General features: G+C 39.5%; 1 protein-coding gene across 1 annotated transcript in view; it reads right to left on the reverse strand.

Moving 5' to 3' along the window:
* Positions 1-15,318: 15,318 nt before the first annotated feature.
* The window catches only part of LOC126335318 (esterase FE4-like), a 299,162-nt gene continuing 295,146 nt past the window's right edge, over positions 15,319-19,334 (reverse strand). The window contains exons 10-11 of the mRNA XM_049998474.1: positions 17,614-17,734; positions 15,319-15,683 (exon numbers count right to left, since the gene is read on the reverse strand). Coding sequence (XP_049854431.1) covers positions 15,530-15,683; positions 17,614-17,734 — 275 coding nt within the window. The 3' untranslated portion in view covers positions 15,319-15,529. The remainder of the gene's footprint in view (positions 15,684-17,613; positions 17,735-19,334) is intronic.

The raw sequence follows: 19,334 nt of genomic DNA on the forward strand, positions 1-19,334 counted from the left end.
TCTTCTGAACTTCCGTCTGATTGAGGAATATTCTCTTCTAAGATGTCAATTTCTCCATCAGTGCATGAGACATCAGAAACTATATCGCTGTTACCACTATTTGATTCTAAAGATAGAGGATTATCCTGCAGTAATATTTCAATCACTTCGTCTTCGGAAAGGTGACAAGACATTTTCCACTAAATGCAACACACACAATAATAGTCTCCCCTTGTATGGAACAAATAACTGTTGGCTTATATAGTATTGGCAACAATCACATGTTACAACAAGATTTACAAGAAAAAAACAAAGGAAATACAGCAACAGTTATGGATTCAATGCAGGATTATTGGGTAATAATACCGCAAGAGAGAAATGGGGTCGCATTTAACCCCAATGGTATTCAGTGGTTCCCTCTTGATTTTCTCCAAAACTAAATATTTTCAAAAAGTTATATTACGAACCCATTACTTAATTCAGGAAAAGTCCAAATTTTTCATAATTTTTAAAAATAGGAAATTTTACAGAAAATTACGGCCTGGGGTCATTATAGGCCCCACGGTATTAGGAGGGTTAAGAATAACAAAAAATTTATGATTTAATGCCCCCCACCCTCTCCCACTTCCCCATATTTTTTTACTCTCGTTGACTATTTCTATTCTTCATTGACTGGGCTATTTAGTGGGCACCATTTATTGAAGAATCTTCTCTCTCTCCCACAAATCTTCTGTCTGTCTGAAGTCCCACAGCCACAGACATTAAATGTTACTGTTGGTCATTGTGTTGATACTATTTTCAGATAAATTGTCTTCAGAAGTGAATGGTTATGTATTGTGTACTCTTTAGTGGCAGTATTTTTGAATGACTACTTCAGTGTTTTTTTTTTTTTTTTTGTTTTTTCCCCCCCCCCCCCCCCTCCATGGATCACCTTACCAAAAAAATTCGGCGAGTGTCTTAATTTTCTTGCTGCCTTTGCTAGTTGTGAAAAATTTAAAGAACATGTTCTATGTGGGATTCTTTATTTTCAAAAACAGCAGTCACTGGGAAGTTAGTGACTGAGGATGTATCTTTTCCATACGTGCCCAGAGATGAAAACGATAAAGGACAAAAGAAAAGGAATGAAAAATGCAGTTTACTTCCAGGAAGAACCCTTCTTCAGTAAGTGCCTGGGGCACAAAGCACATTTTAAATTATATTATTTTTATTTTGTACTCTTGCGTTGTTGGTATTTTCTCTCTCGAGTGGGCATTCAATCCGTGAACGTTGTTGAAGTGGGAGAGGAAATGAAAACCAGTGTTCACCTTTTAAGGCAGACACTGAGATACTCCCAAGAGGTTGTGGATCTGTTTGAGCAGCAGCAGTCTGTCATACACAATATCAGTTCAAAAACAGTGTATGACCATAGCTTATGATTGCTCCCAACAGTTCCTGTCTGGCAGTAAACTGTTCAAGCAGCAGCTGCAAACCGATCACAGATGATAAATAACCATCAGAACAAATCTGAGGATTTTCCTCAAACTGCTAGTGTCATATGGAGAATGATGTGTCCACCTTGTGCTGGGCAACTGAGGGCAGGGATGGGCAGACAGCTAATGCACAAGCACTCAGGTACCTGGGCTGTAGTGTCCATGATTTAACTGCCCATGGGCAAGGGGTCCACGTGGTCCCATATCCGCATAACATGTGAAACTGTGCTGACTAATGGGTACCCTATATATACCAGCTGCACCTGTCCATGAGTTAGCTGACAGGCACTACCTAGTGCCCGTACCTCATGGGGCAGCTTTGGAACAGCCTAGTGTAAGGCAATTTAATCTGGCCCTACTTGCAGGGAGTTCTGACACAATTAACTAAGAAATGAAAGTATACACAGGTTACAATACAATGAAAAAGGTAATCATTAAAATATCCATATATTAGAACAAAGAACTTTCACATTGACGAGAACAGCCTTAATAAAAGTACAGCTGCTGCCAAGAAACAGGCATTGTTAGTAAATTGCTAAACAAGTAGTGGTCACGGAGTGATGTCCAACATCTGTTACTTTAGAAGCTAAATGTAACCTCTACACAGCAGGTAGTGTTGGGAAAAAGCTTTTAAAATAAACAAGATAGATCATTGCACCCCTGAGAATTTGCAAGGTGGAAAAGGCTGCAGTAGCAACGTCTTACCACACGGTGATGTCAAAGATGGCTTGCAACATCCAGCAGTCTGTTACTGCACTTCTGTCCTAAATGCTGCTCATGCCATGTTGAAATGGTGCCACTATATCACAGGCTTCATAACTCATCACTGTCTGGGCTAATGAATAGCAAAACTGTAGGGAGACGCAAGGTAGCAAGTGCATGAAGCCGAATGTTATAATTGTTGGGTTCTTCTGAAAGCTGCATCTAACTGCAATCGCTGATATCTGATCAAAGAGAATGGCTGAGATGAATCCATCCTTGAGTTTTATAATCTCAGTGACCAGTCCTCAGTAAGGCTGTGACTTCAAAAATTAGATCATCTACCAATTGTTAAATTAGAGACATTTGGAGAAAAGAGAACCAACTGTATGAATATCAAGAGCTCAGATGGAAAACCAGTTCTAAGCAAAGAAGGTAAAGCAGAAAGGTGAAAGGAGTACACAGAGGGTCTATACAAGGGTGATATACTTGAGGGCAATATTATGGAAATGGAAGAGGACGTAGATGAAGATGAAACAGGAGATACAATACTGTGTGAAGAATTTGACAGAAACAAGGCCCCGGGAGTAGACAACATTCCGTTAGAACAACTGATAGCCTTGGGAGAGCCATTCATGACAAAACTCTTCCATCTGGTGAGCAAGATATATGTGACAGGTGAAATACCTTCAGACTTCAAGAAGAATATAATAATTCCAATCCCAAAAAAAGGAAGGTGCTGACAGGTGTGAAAATTACTGAACTACAAGTTTAATAAGTCATGATTGAAAAATACTAACATGAATTCCTTACAAATGAATGGAAAAACTGGTAGAACCTGACTTCGGGGAATATCAGTTTGGGTTGGTTAGAAATGTTGGAACACCCAAGGCAGTACTGACCCTACGACTTACCTTACTTAGAAGTTAGGTTAAGGAAAGGCAAACCTACATTTCTAGCATTTGTAGACATAGAGAAAGCTTTTGACAGCATTGACTGGAATAGTGTCTTTCAAATGCTGAAGGTCGAGTCGAGGGACACGAAAGGGAAGCAGTGGTTGAGAAGGGTGTGAGACAAAGTTATAGTCTATCTCTGATGTTATTCAATCTGTATATTGAGCAGGCAGTAAAGGAAACAAAAAGAAAATTTGGAGAGGATGTAAAATCCAGAGAGAAGAAATAAAAACTTTGAGGTTTGCTGATGACATTGTAATTCTGTCAGAGACAGCAAAGGACCTGGGAGAGCAGTTGAACGGAATGGACAGTGTCTTGAACGAAGGATATAAGATTAACACCAACAAAAGCAAAACAAGGATAATGGAATGTAGTCAGATTAAATCAGATGATTCCAAGGGAATTAGGTTAGAAAATGAGACCCTTATAGTAGTAGATGAGTTTTGCTATTTGGGGAGCAAAATAACGTGATGGACGAAATAGAGATGATATAAAATGTAGACTGGCAATGGCAAGGAAAGTGTTTCTGAAGAAGAGAAATTTGTTAACATCAAGTATAAATTTGTCAGGAAGTCATTTCTGAAGGTATTTCTGTGGAGTGTAGCCTTGTATGGAAGTGAAACATGGACAATAAGCAGTGCAGACACGGAAGAGAATAAAAAATTTTGAAATGTGGTGCTACAGAAAAATTCTGTGAAGATTAGATGGTTAGATTTCATTACTAATGAGGTCGTACTGATAGAATTGGGGAGAAGAGGAATTTGTGGCACAACTTGACTAGAAGAAGGGATCGGTTGGTAGGACACGTTCTGAGGCGTCAAGGGATCACCAGTGTAGTATTGGAGGGAAGCGTGGAGGATAAAAATTGTAGAGAGAGACCAAATGACGAATACACTAAGCAGATTCAGAAGGATATAGGTTGCAGTAGTTACTGTGAGATTAAGAGGCTTGCCCAGAATAGAATAGCATGGAGAGATGCGTCAAGCCAGTCTCTGGACTGAAGACCACAATAACAACCAATTGTCCGTGGGCAAGTTCTACCTGCTGGGACCAAGAAAGCAGAGAATGACTTCATTCCTCAGATGTTTCCAATCCTGTGAGGGCACCAACTGACACAAAGCAGGGCTTCTGTGATTCAAGGAGGAGCAGCTCCTCAGTTTTTCCGTATATTCTAATGGTTGTCTCCGTTTTGAAGAAACTGCTAAGTTCTCTCAAATTCTGTGGTACTGCAAAGTGAGGTGCCAAAGTGACTCACCGGACTGACATTCGGGAGGACAACAGGTCACATCCATGTCTAGCCATCCTGTTTTTGGCTTTCGTGATTTCCCTAAATCATTCTAGGCAAATGTTGGTATAAAGAACATGGCCAGTTTCCTCTCCCTTCATTTTGTAATATGAGTCTGTGCTGCATCTCTAATGGCCTTGGTGTTAACAGGCCGTTAAACTCTAAATCTTCCTTCCTTTTTTGGGATACTGTTTTGCAGTATGTAAAGAGTTGCTTATGGTTTTCCCTTCATTCTTCATTTTCCTTTTGGGGGGCAATCTATATGTAAAGTTAAGCAGACATCGAAATAAAATTAATATTAACAAATTAAATACACCAGAGTGTTAGTTGTAATGGGAGCAAGTCCCATAGGAATATAAACTGTTTTTTATTTAATTGGGGACTTTTTCTTTGTAGTTCGATATTGCACAAACTCTCACATAAGGGTGTTGTCTCATGATGAAGTGGGTAAGGGTGTTGTCTCATGATGAAGTGGGCTTGAATTGTAGTGTCACAGGGTATGCCTGCAGAATTTGTGAACAATGTAGTACAGTGGTACTGTGCATCAGCAAATTTTACTGCCCATAAGTTAGTGTTTTCTACACAAATGAATCCTCATTCTCTTTATCTGTCATTTTGTAAATATCTGAAATTCCAAGGTTTTGTTCCATATATTCTGTTCACTCCATTTGTTATTTCTAACATGACAGTCATTGAATTCTAAGTCAATTATGTAGTTTGCTTTAAATGGCTTTGTCTGTGTTGTCACAGAATGAGAGTATCTTAAGCACGTTTCGGAGCAGTTTCTTCAATGAGTTTCTCTGAGGAGAGGAGTATAGTGCAGTGCACTTACTATTCTGTGGATATAGGACCATTACCACTCCAATGATTAAAGTAGTAACAATTTATTCTTTTACTTGAATATAAACTATACATTGTGTGCAGTTTTTTATTGAAGTCGGCCACATTGACAGTGGGTACATTGTGTAAATGATGTATAAGTGGCATCTACGAAGAAATACTTATATAACTGCAGAAACAGAAATGTTAATTATTAGAAATATGCACTTATGAATTTTCTTTTTTTTATACATTTGTATTTGATGAATATGCAGTAAGATTAGAGACTAGTATTCAAAATAGAAATAGTACTGCTGAAACTAAAAGCCAGATAATCATAAGAATTTTTCCTTTGAGAGATCTGAGAAGTCGCATAATTCTTCCCATTACAAGATGGAAACTGAGCAGCACAGAAATACCAAACTGTTTCAGATTGTGCACAAGCATGTGCAGAACAATAATTTTGAAATTACCAGAGACACACAGGTTCACTACTCCAACATACCCCTTATCTGTATTGTAAACATCCTTGAACCTACTTGTATTTGCTCCTACTTTTCTTGTGCCTATGAAAAGATTATTTGTTGCTCCTTATTTGTCACAATGTTAGGGTAGTCACAGACTACTAGTAGTAAAAGTTGTAGTTGTAGTTGTTGGTATGGTCTTTAGTGTGAAAAGTGGTTTGATATAGCTCACCACACTAGTCTTTACCGTACAAGTCTCATAAGCTCTGCATAACTAGTGCAACCTACATCTGTTTGAAAATGCTTGTTGTATTGGAGCCTAGATTTACCTCTGTAATATTTACTTCCCATACTTTACTCAGTTATTAAATTGGTACAATTCTTTGATACCTCAGGATGTATCCTACAAACGATTCCTACTTTTAGTGCTACAATTTGTTTTTGTCCCAATTCAGTTCAGTAGCTCCTCATTAGTTGTGCTACCTACCCACTTAATCTTCAGCGTTTTCCCATACAACTACATTATAAATTGTTTATAGCACCATCCTGTTGAAAAGATGCCTCAGACCCCGTTTTACTTGTTCTGGTTGAGGCTCTTTGAGTGGACATGATTGTCATATCTACCCATTGCTTGTATATTTGTGATCCATTGTTTTACTTAAACCAAGAAACGGAATTTTTGCTGATGAGTCAAGCCCTAACTGTAAACCAGAGCGCTTGAAGTGTTCATGAGAAAAATAGTAAATGATGTATTTGTTTTAAGTTCTTAACTGGTTTTGTGTGAATTGACTATTGATGGTAACAGCATGGCTGTTCTCCTCAAAAAATAAATAAATAAATAAAGTCAAATAATTTCCTCAGCACTGACTACACATGTAACTCTGACCTTATCACTGTGGAGAGGTCTCTCATGAATTTCCCCGGGATTCATACAAATCCAGTAATGCATATTGTGTTTATTAACACCCCTGAAATGTGAAAGTGTGCCTCATACTGAAGAAAATGTGTCCATTTTGAGGAACATTTTCAGTCAAGTCTTCACAGGCTTGCTGTCTATTTTGCCAATATTGTTGTGGCAGTTCTTGACTGATCACCATTATATGCAGATGAAACTGAAAGCCTTTGAGTAGAATCTGACACACAGTATGGATAGATAGTGCAAGCAATGATGCTTGTTTGCTAGCAGAACATTTCGGGGTCCGCAATACTGACATTCTTACATGCTCTATGTTTTGAAGAGTACTAACGGTCCTCTGTCCCCCAGCTCTCTTTTTCATAACACTACCACATTGATGAAAGTTTTCTACCCATAACAGAATCAATTTACAATCAGCAACACTGTTTTGAGTGGGGATTTGATATCAAGTACACACAGCACGCTATACTGCAACTGTAGGTTGGTTGTCTGAAAAATAGGTTTTGTCAGCTGAAGCACATTGTTAATTCGACAAAGCCATGTTTGCAATTAACAGTGGCACAAAAGTAAATTTTCACTGCCACTGCAACCTTGGAGCACTGCCTCACCCTTCTATTGTCCCCTCTTTCTTCACAGCACCAACTTAAAATTACAGATAATTCCCTGCTCCACCCTGTATAGAACTACTGCTGCTGCCATTACTAAAAGACAAAGCAATTACAGTTGCACATGTGGAGTTCAGACACACACATCTTTCTGGCATCTGTTTAAGCAACTGGCAATTTTTACTACAGCCTTGACAGTACATTTATTCACTGTTCAAACATAAGGAACCCAGTGCAGTTTAAGAGTAATAAGTGTTCAAAAATGCAATACCAGACAGTGAAATAATCAACATTTCCGTCTGGAGAATATAACTTAGGTACAAAAGGAGAGAAACACATGGATAATATGCCCATAGAAATAAAATGTCTCAAAGACAGAAGTATCTTTGAATCTAGGTTTCAATTGTTTATTCTTAACTACTCCTTTAATTCCGTAATTGAAAGGAATTCTTGAATACCTATAGAAATAAGTGACACTTATAAATACTTTTTAAATGAAAGTTCTGACATTCATCATTTGGATTTGCAGCTCCTTGTGTTGACCGTGTTTGCAGTTAACATTGTAGGATGTGAGGTCCGCCAGTTATGCAAAACACCATTTTTTCTCAGTATCCAAACCTATTTCAGCGCCACTGTGCCATCATTATTAGGTTTCCGTTTTATTTATTCTGTAATGTGAACATTTTTGTTAAATGATTACAAATTATGTGGATGTTTATTTCAAACAATAGTTCATTTCCTTTTGTTAATGCCTTTACTCGTGGTGTGCATAATTTTTCCGGATCTCTTATGTATTATTTATTACATTGTTTGGTTGCAGATGACAAGCTACCTGTAGTAAATAATACACAAGTGATCCTGGTAAATCATGCACACCAAGTGTAAAGGTATCAACAAAAAGAAATGAACTATTGTTTGAAATAAACATCCACATAATTTTGTAATCATTTAATAAAAATGTTCACATTACAGAATAAATAAAATGGAAACCCACTGATGATGGCACAGTGGTGCTGAAACATGTTTGGGTACTGAGGAAAAATGGTGTTTTGCATAACTGGTGGACCTCACATCCTACAAGAAAGTTCCGACATTTGACTGTATAGATTGTTTACTCTATTTTACAGTTATGATTTTGACCTTTAGCCATTTTTAAGTACTACAGTGATAAGCATGATAAGATGTCTGTAAACTAAGTCATTGTCAAAATATGTTAACCAACTAATCCCACTGTTAAGTGTCTTCAGACTTCTGTAAGTGAAGACATGGTCAAAATTTATTAATTGATATATTCTGATGATGACTTCATCTACAGAAGTCTGATCATTAACATTGTGATCCTTTGAAGTGACCAAAGGCCGAAATCATGAATGTACAACAGAATAAACAATCTATACAGTCAAATGGTGGAACTTTATGTAAATAGTCTTTTATGACTGTGGCCCCAAGCTATGGAAAGATTATAAGGTTGCAATTGAAGGTTACCATCATATTGAGCTACATGCATTCGTACCATCAGTCACATGAGTACATTCAGAGTCATGTAGCCTGTCGGCCTGCACTTTCCAGGTTAGTCTCTATAAATTGGGCAGTGGGCTTCTCGAGTAGAATTTTTGACTAATCTCCAGAGATTTTCTGAGCCATGTTCTTGCTCCCATGCTATATGAATCAGCTGGCAACACATGAAAAAAAGTGTCCCTAGAAGCCGAGGGCTGTACTACCTGGTAACCCATGAGCTAGAGATTTATTCCCACGTTTTACTGTATTTTGGTATTATTGCATGACATGTTGGTTGGTGCAGCAGCTTTCTCTGCTCTTTTATAAAGAAGACATGTTTGAAGATGCAGATGCCAAATTCAACTTATGAACTAGTAGGTTGCTTCCAGGATTGAAACCTGGTTTGGCAGATTTCTAATTGACAGTATCAGTAGTAAAAATGTTTTTCTCTCAGATGCATACTTAGAGTCCACTCAGAGTAGAGTTGTTGTTGTTTAAAAGCACTTACTCTTATTTTGTTTAACTGCAAGTTGTTCAGTCTCATCATTACTTGGTGCAGCTGTCACAGCCAAATGTAGATGTTGGCATGTATTGGACGAATGTGGGATATGGATGGAAACTGTCAGGATGCACTATGTTAAAACTTGGCTGTGATCCTCAGGTATTTTATTATTCCCAGCTACAGTGCCATGTTCCTCTCGGTCTGCATCACAGGGTCCCACAATGCCACAGAATTTTGATGATGTCGGGATGCGCCAGTAGCTGACTCAGCGGCCTTCATCCCCGTTGCCTCAGTGCCGCTCGCTGGATGCCGCAGGGTGGCCCACTGCATGCTTCTTCGCTGTAGTGGTGAAGATCGCAGCGACACAAGTGCCTGCGATCCGAGAGCCAAATCTGTGGCCCTCACCTTGGGATGCCTCTGGTGTGTGTTGGGAGCCAACAAGACTGGAACACTGGTGCCCCAATCTGCTGCTGCGTGTAGCCGGTGGTGTGACACCCCGCCATCCAGGAGAGCTGCCACACTCGAATCCTCCTCGTTAGAAAACCGGCACCTATTTATACGTGGCTGTGCGCCTGTTTTGCTAACGCGCCGCTCCAAGTCGTGTACTCATAACACCTACGTTGCGCCAGTGGGCCTCTTCTGCCTGTAACTTGCATCATGCAAACTGCTGCATTTACTCTTTTCAGCTGTTTGACGGCCCTGTGGCCTCCATTCTACTTCTCAACCGCTGGTCAGCATAACTTACTGTCAACTTGTGGTTGTAACTTGTGTGCTCAGAAATATTGCACCAAATCTAACTGTTCCATCTTAAATGGTGGTGCTACTACATTATTCCCCCCTTCGGAAAAACCCGGTCCCTGGATCGACCTCTAACTACTCTTAAACTTGTCTTGGTCGGCACAAACTTATGACATATTTGCTACTACTATTAGAAAACTTAGATGTGATCCTCAGGTATTTTATTATTCCCAGCTACAGTGCCGTGTTCCTCTCGGTCTGCATCACAGGGTCCCATTGGACTACCGTTGGTTCCCTCATGGAATTGGCTCTCCTCCTGATCAGAATGAAAACAACACACAACAAAGTTAAGGCTGTGATAGCACTTGGCACAGAGGTACTCAAAACAATCGTTACTTGTCATTACCTTTCCCTGTATTGAGCGGCAGCTGGATCAATCTCCTACTGCGGCACCCTAGGCAACGACGACTGATCAGATGCAGTTTCCCCGGTCCCTCCTAGATGTTAATTCACTTCTCAACTGTGTATTGTCTGCTGTTAATTGTGCTACCTTTTTCAACAAAATCCGTACTTCTTCCGGTTCCAACACACCTTGCGTTCTTTACTTTTCCATTGTGTTGCTTTCGTTCCCAGTTAGTCCCATTTCAACCCATAAAATCCCACAGAAACAAAACATTTGACTACAAAAATAAACTGACTGCCTGCAGCTTAGTATCTCATTTTATGTTTTAGGAGGAGATAAATAAAACAACATACTCAACCCAATAAGAAAGTAATTAAATGCCTCAAAAGAAAAAAAAAAAATTACTGCCTCAAACACACTAACACTTACTCTGATAACACAAAGAAAGAAAATGTCCAACACTCAAAAAGAAAAAGTAGCCAACATTCACCACATTTTGTGACTGTAAAGCAGGCGATGGGCTCGAACGTTGTACTGTACAGATGACGCCCGCTATTCTGATATCAAATGTAGATGTTGGCGTGCTGTGGAGGAATGTAGGACAGGGATGGAAACTGTCATGATGCGCAATATTAAAACTCGGCCGTGATCTTCAAGTGTTTTATTATTCCCAGCTACAGTGTCGTTCCTCTCTGTCTACGTCACAGGGTCCTGCAATACTGAGGACGCCACTTCGCTGTCTGCAAAAACAGCTTGGTGCTGAAGGGCTACCTCAGTGACCCGTACAACGTATACTGCGGCGTGCTGGCTGTGTACAGCTGCGGAGTTTTGACGACATCAGGATGTGCCAGCAGCCGACTCGGCGGCCTTCATCCCTGTTGCCTCAGCGCCGCTTGCTGGGAGCCGCAGGGCGGTCCGCTGCATGCTTCTTTGCAGTTATGGTTAAGATCGTGACGATACAAGCACCTGCAATCCAACAGCCAAATCTGTGGCCCTTGCCCTGTGATGCCTCCGGCATGTGTTGGGAGCCATTAAAAGTGCCTGCGGTAGCAAGGCATCAAGTGGCCTGCTGCTGGCTGGCTACGGACCGCGCGTTGGCCTCAGAGGGTCGAACGAGTGACCCGCTGTGGACTGGAACGCCAGCGCCCCATCTGCTGCTGCATGTAGCCGGTGGTGTGACACACCCTGCTGTCCAGGAGAGTTGCCACACGTGAATCCCCCTCAATAGAAAACCAGCAGATATTTATATGTCGCTGTGTGCCTCTGTTTTGCTAACATGCCGCTCCGAGTCACATACTCATAACACCTAGATTGTGCCAGTGTATCCCTTCTGCTCATAACTTGCGCCATGCAAACTGCTGCATTTACTCATTTCAGTGGTTCGATGGCCCTGTGGCCTTCCATTCTACTTCGCAACTGCTGGTCAGCATAAGTTACTGTCAACAGGCTCGCACCTGGCTATAACTTGTGCACTCGGAAATTTTGCACCCAATTAACTTTCCCATCTTAAATTGTGGTGACACTACATTGGTTTCAAGATTTGGTCAATTCCTAATTGAATCCTTTCAACATTTTCATCTGATGGTTCTGCTTCATGACTCGATGCATTGAATACTTTTATTTTTGATTCATAACTCTCGTAGTCCTTATGGAGCAGTCCTTATGTAGGCAGTTGAATTTATTTTATTTTATTTCCAAATACTGTTATGTGTTAAGCTTATATATTAAATACATAAATACGTTACTCACTGAACACTAAATTGTTAAATCTTGTATGTATTTACTTTCTTCTAGCCTCTTGATGGGTTGTTCTGAAGTTCTCTTTCTCAAATAACTCTCACCTGATTCCTTGCAGCAACATTGGCCCTCCTTTCAACTGTAGATTGATCATAATTAGGCTACCCTTATCAGTAGTAATGAACTCTGAAGCATTATATACTATATGCCCAAGTTCTTGAAAAAGAATCTGTTTCTTTTCACTTGTATGATCTTCCAGCATAATTTGTAGTTACCTCCATTATTGATACAAAGCTTTTAAATTTGATATGCAGTAGCACTTTGATGTACAATTAATTTATGTATTCACAGATTATAAAAGGGAACCTTGAATTTCTTTTAGACAAATCCTGAAGTAAATCTATTATCTACTGTAAATGAACTGAAGATGAAAAGATTGTGCATGCCACAACTGCTACCTTCCCTCAAAAGTGAAAGATGACTGGGTGTAAAAAGGAACAGCTGGGCTTGGCTGCCCTCACTCTACGTAACCTGGGGCACTGACCCATCATGTCACCTGATCAGTGTGAAATAAGACTGCATTAAGTCCAGAAAGATAAAGTTAATGTCTTCCTACATTAGTTAAGAATGAATTTGTCATGCAGAAATAATATTTTCCAAAGTATATTGTTTTCTTTTTCTCTGACTTTTTTTTTATTTCTGATGCCCTAGGGTCACCATTCCCTCTTATTCTGTTCAGCCTAATTTTCACACAGCTCATTTTACATGAAACAGAACCAAACTAGGTGGAAGCTCAAGAGAAATTAACAAGATTTTTTAAAAATGTCATGTAGGAGCCAGTCTAGGGTGCAAGAGTATTTTGTTAGCTTTGAAGGAGGATTCGTCCATAAGCTCAGCTATGTTTTCAGTCCTGTTTACACGCCTACCAAGCACTCGATGACTCAGGTATGTGGTGAGTTGTTTCTTATCTTTACTCGTTCCATTAACTCCTTCTTGTTCCACCGAAGTTTATCCTGTCAACAGTGTTGTGTGTAATCAAATGTTCTAAGACTATAATTTTACATGGTTTCCATAATTTAAGTTCCATCACCAACAGATAGCACTGTAGGTGTCAGAATATGCACACCAGCAGACATTTGGCGCACAACTGTTCTTCAGTTTGTGTCCATGACACCCAACATGATTGTTCCATGAAGAGTCGCATGCTACTGGTAAAGCTCTTTTATAAGAACAATGATTGTGTGCCAGTAGCCCTGCATCTGTTCCAGATACTCAAGGGGATGAAAAGACATTGATCTGATGTCTGCTAAGTGATCCAACATCTCTTTAATATGTGGCCACAACTTTGCAGGAGGGGGGGGGGGGGGGGGGGACGAGAGCAGTGGTGTGCTAACATGCAGGGGGAATTGCCGAACACTGGATGTGCTTGGGAGCAAGCTGCACAATCACCCATGTTTAAGAGTTGCTTCTAGCTGATCCAGCGAGGCAGAAGTTCACTGTGGAATTTCTTGCTCACGGGGAAGTGGACAGTGAATGGCCATGGAACACTGTGACATTGTGTGGACAGACAAAGCCCACTCCCATCTCCAAGGACATGTCAGTATGCAGAATTGCAGAATATGGGCAATGGGAAAACCACACGCACTTCAACTGGTACCACTTCATCCTGCAAAGGTGACTGTTTAGTGTGGGTTGATGGCATCATTTATCTATTGTAGGACCTTATTTTTTTTGAGGAGATGGGTCCTGTGGGTAATGCTATGAGAGTAATTTTGTGTACCAATGTCATTTCAACCCCTCAATAGTGCGGATGTGTGAGTAGGAGCATTTGTATGCAAATTGCACTCCTCTACACATTGCACAGCAAATAGAGCAGCCGCTGCAAAGGCGCTTTGGAAATAGTAGAATTATAAGCCCTCAGTTCCCTACAGCCTGGTTGTCCAGGTAACCTGATCTTAATAAAGAAATTGTGTTCAGTGCTCCAGTTATGACTGTAGCTGAATGTAAGCTATGCATTGCGCAACACATTCTGAATATGATCCCCAAGACACTCTGATCACTTGTGCGACGTGCTGTTTCTCAATTTCAACTTGGGGTGGAAAATCATAGACAGCATATTGAACATGTCTTGTGTCTGTCTCATGACAATTAAAAACCAATGTCATTTTGCTTTTTATGCAATTTTTGGCCTTGGGACAGTTCAGAACTGATTTTTTTCCAATCATCTGTGGTATGACCTCACCATGGTGATTGGGCTTGCCTAACAGTGTCACAACTGTTGACTGCTGGAGTTGTGCTGAACACTGAACAATGTTGATGGAGTAATGTGCAACTCAAACCATAGCTGTCATATTATGATTCATCTGTCATTTATAGCCAACCTCATTTTTGTTAAATTTTGTTTTTGTTCCATGATGTTTCCCTCTGTGTCAATAATATGTTATTCAAATTTGATGTCATTCTGAGCAATGGTAGACTTTTTACAGTGTTTTGAAACTGGAACTTTAATTATGGGCACCCTGTACACTGCAATGAGTGGAATCAATTTGCATCACTCAGTCAGCCATGAAGAGAAAATGAACTGGCTGTCCCCATACAACCAGGATTCTAGAATATCTTGAGAGAGTGAAAAGTATCGTTCTTCGAGTCCTCTCGGTGCTCTGCTAGAAATGAAATGCTAACTTTGTGTTTGTATTATGCCTGGCTATAGCTCATCTTACAAAGCAAATTTAAATTAGAGCTGTACAGAATCACAATTTAAAAATATATGAAGGTGAAATGCAAACTGTTTTATGAACGAATACTTGAAACATCATGAAAAAACATGTCTTATCAGAAGGGATTCTGACACATGGAATCCCCAATAAGTGTCTCCATATGTGTGGATCAGTAAAAATTAATGTTCGGTAATTTATTACAGAATATGTTCATTAAATAAATTTTTCATTAAAATTCTGTTAAAAGAAAATCGTGGCTCCTCTCTCAAATTACCAGCCACTGTATTTGAGCTGCTTACTGAATGTTGACTTATCAAGCAATGTATCTTCAGCAGACAAGTTTGTGGTTTGAATTTATAATCTTCTGTGGAATAAGTTTTCTTATTCACTAATTATCTCTGTAGAAAAATTCTGCACCTAAGAATGAAAACACACAACTGTGCTACATATCTTGTCATTAGTTGTTTTTCACATCTTTCCCATCATCACGTTGTAAACTGCATGCCAGCTTACAGGGAGAAGAGATAGCCGTGGAATGTTTGTAGCTTTGTATTTTCTTATTTGTGTTATTCTTTCATTTTGTCTAATTGTTTCATACTGACAGTCAGATTTGTGACACAAATTAATAAAACAAGTTAACTTTGATATATAGTCGATAGAAATAATGCCTGCAGTAAGAAACCATTTGGTGTTTGTATTTAATTGTGATTGACACTATCATTTATGGCTTCAAAGTACACTTCATGTCATGGTACTAGATTGTGCCAGAAGTCCATAGCTTTTTCCTTGAGTGCAGTTTTTAGCTGCATTTCTGATCCAATATCCAAGTAAATTGGCAGTTCCAATGTATAGCTGGTCCAGTTCACGGGTAACAAGGGATCATCTACTGGTGTTGGATGCCTGGAAAACAAGTCAAAACTAGAATCTCTTGTACTGAGAACCATTTTATGTCAAGAGACAAGGACTTTGTAGTGACATCCTTATTTGATTTTTAACAATATAACAAATGTTAACTGGAAAATTAATACCAATACTGAAATAGGTAAACTAAATTATACAATGACATCTTTTGGGACTGACAAAAATAATGTTTTAATGTTGTATTTGCTTCTTGAAATTACACAGCACCAAGATAAAGCTGACTGAAATTCATTATATTCAGAACGGAGGGACCATGTAATTGAAAGATAATTTAAAAATGAAAAACCTTTAATCCCATTGTCCTCATATTATTTCATGCAGCTGTTTATTTATCTTTTGGTGTGGGAACTTGTATGCAATTGTCACAATTGTGACTGCTCATGAGTAACTAAATCTATTCCATCTTCTGTAGTAAGATTGTCAGAACTGTTCTTCATGATGTTATAATCTACCTCTGCCCATTAAAGAAATGAAATAATGATGTCCAAATTTTGGATTGTGCAAACAGCACTCATGTGTGTTCTGTGACAGTAAAATTTGTCAGCCACATGGTGAATGCTGTATTGAATCAGTGAACTTGAAAGTGTTTGTGCTATGGATATAAAGGGCAAAAATGAGCCACAAATTGCGGAACAAAAGGTAGCTGCAGCATTAAAAATGCATCATTAACATCATTCTAATGAAGTTCGAAATGTATTACGCAAGTTAAAGACCAGTGAAAGGTCAAAATGTGTCCTTACAGAAAACAAAGCTACACAAAAGTAGCATGTTGCTGTATTTCTTCAAGTAACTCAGCCCACAGCCATGGACCCCACCCACCAATAATGTGATTAAATTAAAGATTACTAGGGGAGAAAATACAAGGGTTGGAGCTTTAATAGTGGCAACTATTTATTTACAGCTCGGCAGAATAGATGTATGTTTCAAAGTTTTTCTTATCTTCAAAGTAGTCACCAGCATTGTGTATAGCTCATTGCCAGCGATGTGGAAGTCGTAGGATACTCTTAGCAGTGCCAGTTGTGTTGACAGTTTGAGCGGTGCGGTCTATTGCCCAACAAATTTGTAGCAGCTCTGAAGCGAATGCCGTGAAGTGTTTCCTTCAGTTTAGAAATAGAATTGAACTTATGAGGGCTTAAGTCAGGGGAGGTGCAGTAGGTGGTATAGCACTTAGCAGCCCCATCAGTCAGACAAATCAGTAACAGCTTGCTCTGTATGTGCTTGAGCATTGTCCTGCAAAATGATGGTCAGGTCGTGCAGAAAGTGTCATCACTTCTGTCTCTATGCTGTTCATTTTTAGAACACAACATACTACCAGCTTAGAGACAGAAGTGATGACACTTTCTGCAGGATCTGACCACCATTTTGCAGGACAATGCTCAAGCACATGCAGTGCAAGCTGTTACTGGTTTGTTTGACTGATGAGACTATTAAGTGCTATACCACCTACTGTACTTCCCTGACTTAAGTCCTTGTGAGTTCAACTCAATTTCTAAACGGAAGGTAACACTTCACGTCATAACACTTTCACATCGCTGGCAACGAGTTATACACAATGCTGGTGACTACTCTGAAGGTCAGTAAAACTTTGAAACATGTACCTATGTTGTATGACCTGTAAATAAATAGTTGCCTCTATTAAAGTTCCAGCCCTCATTAATTTATGACACAGTGTGATGAAAAGAAGGGAGGCCTCAAGAAATTATCTGTTTGGTAATGGAAGTAAGTGTGAAAGGAAAAAAATTGAAAGGTTAGACCAAGGCTTAACTATGCTAAATAGTTTCAAATGGATATAGGTTGCTGTAGTTATGCAGAGATAAAGGATCTAGCTCAGGATAGAGTAGTTTGGAGGGCTGCATCAAATCAATCTTTGGACTAAAGACCAGAACAACAAAAATTATTTATTACTCACCCAGTCTTTGCAAAGTTGGTCCACATCTTTACAAGTCTTGCTCCAGTTACTGCCCCATTAGATCCATGTGGCAGAGCCCAAGAGAAGAATAGGTATGGTAGATCATCCGCATGTGAAGCCCCTAAAGAAGACAAGCTATGTGTGAGAACATTAAAAAAATGAACGTCTCTCTTACATGAAACATTAATGAATGGCTACTCATGTTCCTAATACAGAATCATGTATACTAATAACACTATTGCTTCAATAAATAAAAAGATTTAGCAGAATTACTTCACTCAGATTAAATGGAGGTAATCAAGTGAAGTGAAATGAGTGGAATGCAATCAAATCCAATCAGAAATACCACAAAAACAATTTAAAGAATACATTGCAACATACGAACATATGTACCAGACTAATTTCCAAACCGAAATCTACTTATAGCTAACTGCTCTGCCACAGTGGTAACACTGGTTCCCCATCAGATCACTGAAGTTAATCACAGTTGGGCTGAGTTAACTCTTGGATAGATGACCATCCGGTCTGTGGAGTGTTGTTGGCAAGCAGGGTGCACTCAGCCCTTGTGAGGCAAACTGAGGAGCTACTTGACTGATAAGTAGCTACTCTGGTCTTCTAAACTGATATACAGCCAGGAGAGCGGTGTGATGATCACATGCCTCTTCATATCCACATCCAGTGGTGTCTGTGGGCTGAAGATGACATGACAGCCGGCTGGTACCGTTGGGCCTTCGTGGCCTGTTCAGGCGGAGTTTACTTTAGTTTTAGTTTTTAAATCTGCTTATAATGAGCTGTTGCCTTAACAAATCAAGCTCCAGGTGTAATCCAAAGGTCAGTAACATTTTCCTTTTATTTCCCTGAATTAATAGCAGCCTGACACACAATTATATTCATAATAACTAATATGAAGGGCTGATATGACTGTTATGACCAAAATATGAATGTCCTTCAGCAAAACGTAGAGGTATGCACTGAAATTTCTGAAACACACACACTTCAGAATGGGGAAAATACACCAGAAATACAGAAAACACTCGTTTAAAAAGAACGAACCAATTTAAAACAGAAACTTTTTAGAAGACCAAAACACTGCTACCAGTTTCTGAAGTTGATTGTAAAAATTTAACTTTAATGACTATTAATCTTGTCTTTTACAATATATTACTAAATACACTGACAGAAATTGAAAGTGGTGCACCGTGATGCTCCCGCCAGTCAGATATTTATCAAATTTATGGAGATGTTCATTACGTAACATGTAGTATATGATGTCCATCATCAATATCAGTTTGGAGTGTGACCCCAAAATGACACGAATCCACTACTGTATTCATTGTGGCTTGGAAGCCAACAGCCTCCAAATCTCATCTTGAGAAATTTCTTATTTTCTTGAAATGCAAGCTGTGCAATTTGAGGATATTGCTGGCTGAAGTGTGTATTACCATACGATCACATCCCAGACATATGCTTTGTGTGATAAAGCGACGGTGGGTGGGAGGGGGGGATGCAGTGCAGAGAGACCAAATCCGTACATTCCTCAAGGCATTTGCGGCGTGACCTTCTGTTTGGCCTCTTGCATTATCCTGCTGGAATATGATGTTTGGTACCCTTGTCAATAAGGATATGACAACTGTTCTTCTCACATAATGGTGAGGATTCATTTTCCCTCCAACAATTACGGAATCAGTTGTGTTGTCTTATTCACATCATGATTCCAAACA

The sequence above is a fragment of the Schistocerca gregaria genome, chromosome 2, assembly GCF_023897955.1.
Source record: "Schistocerca gregaria isolate iqSchGreg1 chromosome 2, iqSchGreg1.2, whole genome shotgun sequence".
NCBI classification, from domain to species: Eukaryota; Metazoa; Arthropoda; class Insecta; order Orthoptera; family Acrididae; genus Schistocerca; species Schistocerca gregaria.